The sequence below is a fragment of the Pteropus vampyrus genome, unplaced genomic scaffold (genome assembly GCF_000151845.1).
Source record: "Pteropus vampyrus isolate Shadow unplaced genomic scaffold, Pvam_2.0 Scaffold130, whole genome shotgun sequence".
Lineage (NCBI taxonomy): Eukaryota > Metazoa > Chordata > Mammalia > Chiroptera > Pteropodidae > Pteropus > Pteropus vampyrus.
Window position 1 is genome coordinate 1802393 of NW_011888911.1, and position 5879 is coordinate 1808271.

A 5879-nucleotide genomic window follows, 5' to 3' on the forward strand; every position below is an offset into this window, starting at 1 on the left:
AGCCAGAGAACTAAGTCCTGGATTCCAGCCTGAGCACTATTACCCACTAGCGCTTTGGTCTTTGTCTTTTTACTTCTCTGAGTCTCATATTCTGAAACCAAAATGAGGGAAATAATTTTTGCTTTGCCTACTTCACAGAGCTACTGTGAACATCTAATGAGATAGTGAATATGACAAGATCATGAAAAAATTAAGTATTTCACAAATGTGAAGTATTATCACTGTATCATTGTTATTACTCGTAAGAATAAAGAAACCCTAAGGCTAGAAAAAGTGCCATCCTCATCCTCTGAAAACAAAGGAAAACCAATTCACTTATAAAGCTTTTTATTTCTCCCAAGAGGAAATCTCATGTTTCTTAGACTCCTGTTCCAATGAAATACAACTTTCATTCATTCCACAACCATCTTCGCCTAAAACAATCCATTGTGCCACATTGAAGCCCGTCTGATTTTAGTCTGACCTGGGTAGGGGAAGATTGATCACTACCCAATATTTTTTAGTCAGCCCTTTCATTAAATTGCAGACTTCCTGAGCACTTTCTATGTGCCAGGCACTAAGCATGTGACCAGGGGCTCAGAGGTTTGTTTTTTTGTTTGTTTGTTTGTTTGTTTGTTTGTTTGTTTAAAGCACAATCTAGACCTGTTCACAGATTAGAGGCCAGGAGTTCCTGCGGTGAAATCTTCCCTTCTCCTTAAGAAACATCTCCTTTCCCAATAAATATTTTCTTGCACAGCAGTATTTGCTCTCTTAAGACAAAGCCCTCCACACCCACCTCTGCAGGTGACTCTAGTCTTCTTTGCTGTGAATTCTCGTTTTAAGCCAGAACAACTTGTTTCACATTAATCAATTTTCCATGGACACCTTTGGTGCAACTGGTGGTTCTGCTACTGATAATCGCTCAGCCAACGGCTGCAGCCCCAAAGTCTACGAAGAGCGGATCCCATCATCTTGCAGTTCTAAAAGGGGCATATGTGACCTGACTCCATCATCCATCCAGGGCCATGTGACAATGAAAGTGGCATTCTGGTGGCTGGTCTAGCTCACAAAGTGAAGATTCCTGTCACATTCTATCATCTCTCCCCCAAGAGCCTGGTTACTCTAGTTTGATGGACTTTCCCTAACCCAAAGCAGTTAGTTCCTGCTTCCCCTGGTTCTCTCTCTGGCCAGTACCTTTGAAAATATCCCACCTCCCCACCCGTGTTTCAAGATCCTCCTTCCCACCCCCACCCCACTTCAGCCCTGCTTCTTCACATGGACCCAATGACCTCTAATTTAGCTCTGGCGAATCGCTCCAAAAAATATCTCAATTTTTAGTATATAGATAGCTAGCTAATTCTCACTTCACTAATCCTCCAACCTGCTTGTTCTTGCAACAATCCCAGTGGCTTCTCCCCACTTCTCAGTAAAGACTCAGTCAGAGAGTCCTCTCACTTAATAAATTTCTTCAGTGTACTTATTAGCGCCTTGTAATGTAGCTGCCTAAATAATTAAGACTAACCCATACGTGTCAAATTAAATGAGCCAAATACATTGAGAAATTGCCTCGTCCTCCATTTCTTTTATTAATCAGGTTTTTTCAAACTTCTTTTCCTGGTCATTTGCAGAAATCAAACATGGTCACTGAGGCTCTTAACTTATAATAACTGTACTTGGGGGCTCTTTGCTCCGGCAGTCACCCTGGGGGGCAGGCAACCTATTATGTTGACATAAGATAAGTTGAGTTGAGGTGGCAGAGACAGCCCGCATAGATAATCTGGATTCAACAGGTTGTCTACAGTCTCTGAATATTTAGGAGAACTATGTCCCCTCCATTTCCCTGGGAATTTAGGGGACTGTCCAGAAAGATCAACAGGAACATTGGCCTAATTCATCCAGCACCTTTTGCCCCAGTGCTCCCCTGGACTCCTGCTGAGCTCAGTCCAGGAACCCAGGCTCCCTTTCTCACTAGGAACCACTGCTGATGTGCTTTAGATAGACATGAGAAGTCAACGGAAAATGTAAGAAGAATCGTCAGCAATTGTATCATCCACTAGCAATTATAATGGGCTGTCGAAATCTGCCTGTCATCAGCATGTTAAGGTTTCAATACCGTCTCAGGCAAGAGGCTATTGTTCGCTGGAGCTCAGCGCCTCCTCACAGCTTGTACTTCCGTAGGCCCCCTCCTGACATGCTGCATTCCTGCCTCTTGAAGGTGGTTTTTAGAAAGGATCCACAAATATAGTAAGTAAGCATCAAAGGGGCTTTGATCTGCATGGCCCTCAACAGAGCAGGAGACCCTGAAGAAAGGGCCAAGGCCTTGGATGAGGGAACTTAACATCGTCAATTTGGGCGCCTGAGATGTAAGGCTATTTGAAGTGAGGGCGGTTTGGCCAAGCCTTCAGATGAGTGAGCGTGGAAGGAAAGGAAAAGAAGTGAGTGCCTTTGGATAAGGCACGCTCAGATCTGCTCCTCTGCTCTTTACTGATAGTCAATAAACCCTTTTAAAGAATCAGGAGATCAAAGCTAGCCACCTCCCTGGGCCATGGCATTCTGCTACCACCTGCCACGCTTTGTTTTTCTCTAGGGCAAGAGCTCCTAAGCTTGACCTATCTATCTCTCATGGGCCCTGTGTTCCCTTTCATCCTGCTACTCAGAGAGGATGGGATGGGCAACAAGAGGTGAACAGAGACATAGGGAGGAGGATGAGCCCACCTTGTCGCTCTAACAGCCTAGAAACATCCAGTGTCATGGGGAAGTTGCTGTAACACGCTGTTCAGTGGGACACTCCTCTGAGAAACTAATAGAGGGGGCACATGGGTATCCAGAAAGCCTAGCAAGGCCTAGGAGACAGTACAGTCACATTCCGTCTTCTAGAAATCATATCCCTTATCCAATTACCCAGTTTATGGCAGCTGTCACATTTGTATGACTTCTAAGCAAAGAAGTAGGGGTGGGGAGTCTAAAAGAATGATTGGAAGCCATTTAGCATTTTTGAACTCCAATTTTCTCATCTGCACCATGTGAAGAGCAGATCCATCATGTGACCCATCTGCCTATCTTATGGGGTTTGTATGAGGGTCAAAGAGAAATGTGGTGTGGAATTATTTCCGAACACAGAAAGGCCTTAAGACAAAACAGGATTAGAGGATAAACACCAGAGAGGAAAGCTTGACTTCTTGGGAGGCAAATGTACTCTTATCTAAGGCTCACACACAGTGGGCACTGATTTACGAAATACTGTGAAAAAAATTGTCTCTTGCATTGTCTCTTTGATTCTTAGAATTGTGATTCTAATTTGTTTTTCCAATTGGACTGAAGTCTTTGGGACCAGAGTCTGTCCTGCATCTCTTAGCCATCCCAAACCTTGTGCTCCTCACTGAGTCTACACCTGAGAAGTGCTTGATGACAGTGCTGAATTGTACCTGAATATAAGGGAATAGGATCCCTATCCCCAGAAACCTCCTCTCTCCCAAAAGGCCAGCTCCTATCTCTACCTCAACTCCTGTGTCTTTCCCTAAATCTATCCCATAATTTCTTAATCCCTCTGAGTCGCCTCCTGTGTCTGGTTGCACTGCTCCATCCAGGACATCACCGGCTGGACTTTGCCTCTTCTCTGGCAGGCCTGACCACAGTCCTAAAGTCATCAGAGCATAGTCCCCAAAGCTGGGATATACTGGGCCTCATTAACCTATGGGTAGTGGTTATGAGTGAGGACTCTGGATCCAAATTGCGTAGGTTCAAACTCCTGGTTCTGCCACCTACTTAGCTCTCTCATCTAAGACTGTTGACTTAACACATCTATAAATAGGGGTGTATAAAATGGATAATTATACGTACCTCATAGGGTTGTTGTGAGAATCAAATGAGGAATTATGGACTTAAAATTATGCCTGGACCATAGTAAGTGCTACGTAAATATTTGTTAAATAAATAAGTAGCTTTGTTTATAAGAGCAGCAAGCATATCACATCCCCTATGAAGGGAGTTCACTGATACCTGACCCATTCCTGGCTCACCCACCTATGCTTTTCTTCCAGAGCTGGGCCTCCAGAAGAGAGGATGCTGTCTGGTGCTGGGCTACATGGCCAAGGACAAATTTCGGAGAATAAATGAAGGTAAGTGAGAACTTGTCCACCCTCTCAAGGGTAATGTGGAGGAAGGAAGCTGTGCCCTACAACCATGGTACCAAAAAATAGAACCTGGGACATCTCAGAAAGGACAGTAGGCAGATCAGTTTGATTTCCGTGAAGCTATTCATATAGTAACATGGGGAGGAGTGACTAATGCCTAAAACACAGTATGCTGATTCATAAGCATTTTTCTTTATGCTGTCTTTCCTCCTCCCTCTGTGTCCCCTCCTTCTCTTCCTCTCTCTCCCCTACCTTTCATTTCCCACTTACCCAGGCAGCATGATTCAATCTGCTTCTATTATCTTTTCTAATCCAGACCTCTCTATCTTTCTCCTCAATCATTCCCATTTCTTAAATGCCTTCTGAATAAACAGCACCTTATAGGGCACTTGGAAAAATACTAAAGAAGAATAAGGCAGGGTTTTTATTCTCAAAGAACTAACACTTGGAAACCTGCTCTCTTTCTCAGCTCCATTGACCCTATGTCTTCCTCTTACTCATGAGCCATTCTGCTTTCCTCTTGCACTGAGTCTTTCCTCTGAGGCTGGAGTAGGCCGCACAAAGCTTGGGAAAGGCATTGACAGTGACATGGAGGCTGGGATGTGAAAGGAGTGCTGTCACTGATGGGCCTGTTGTAATAAAGAGCCAATCCCCTCATCCCCAGCCATCTGTCTCTGTGCAGCTAATAAGCTTCTCCATCAGATGCCACAGACTGTTTGTCAGGATTCAAAAGTAGGTAAACAATGGCTGGGGATGCCATTTATTCATTAAAGTCAGACAAATGAAGCCCTGGCTTCCCACCAGCCCAGCTTGTCATGAGCTGGGCCCCTCCCCTCCCAAAGCCCTGGGCCCCATTCCAGGCATGGGGGTGGCAGCTCACCTGTACCATCTCTATTCCAATAGTTATACCATAGCATAATTCCCGTGCCCTCTTCCTATGCTCTTCAGCTGGCTCTCTTCCTAACCCACAGTTCATGACATCCACATTCCCCTGTGCTCCCCAGGCCTAATGCCTTGCCAGCTATAGGTTTGTCACTAGCACTCATCATGGTGACAGTTTGACAAGGAGTAAGCCAGCCCAATTAAGCACAGGAGTACCAGCTCCCCCATTTTGCTGCTCATCTGCGTAAGAAGGCAGCTGCAGCAAGAAGCCACTTCCCATTTGTGAGAGCCCCAGGGTTGAGCAAAGCCGGGGCTGGGGGCTGGGGGCTGCAATTTCTGCATCCTGCCAGTCAATCTTCGTTTCCTGACTTTTTTCTTTCTCAGCCTAGCCCTCCACTCCCAACACAGCCTTCATGAGAGTGCTAGGCAGTAACTTCTAATTTGTGGGAACTGACAGGATGCCTCTGTCCATGGTGCTGAATAGACACATTCTCTTGCTGGCGATGCTCATTAGAGAAACTGAAACAAGGTTCACAGGGACTAGGGGAGGCAAAAAGTCAGGAGCTGGGCTGGATTTGAAACCTCAAGCCCTGAGTGTCTCTGACTCAAGTAGGACATTGACTCTAGATCCTGGGGACCTACAAAGATTCATATCACATGGCTCATGAACATAATTCACTCCCCTCACCTTTCTTTCACAAGTGACTAAGGTCGGAGCCGGGGAGGAGAGGGAGCGGGGCGCGGGGGGCGGAGGGGGGGGCGAGATGGGGCAGGGGGATGGTCATACTAGTCATCTCAGGCTGCTCTAACAAAACACCACAGACTGGGTAGTTTAAACAACAGAAATATATTTTCTCACAGTTCTGGAGACTGGAAGTCCAAGAT

At 45.6% G+C, this 5879-nt stretch overlaps 1 protein-coding gene across 1 annotated transcript in view; it reads left to right on the forward strand.

The window, feature by feature from the left end:
* The first annotated feature begins 3685 nt into the window (after positions 1–3685).
* KIRREL3 (kirre like nephrin family adhesion molecule 3) overlaps positions 3686–5879 on the forward strand; it is a 117800-nt gene continuing 115606 nt past the window's right edge. Inside the window, exons 1-2 of the mRNA XM_011367215.2 lie at positions 3686–3713; positions 4020–4097. Coding sequence (XP_011365517.2) covers positions 3686–3713; positions 4020–4097 — 106 coding nt within the window. The remainder of the gene's footprint in view (positions 3714–4019; positions 4098–5879) is intronic.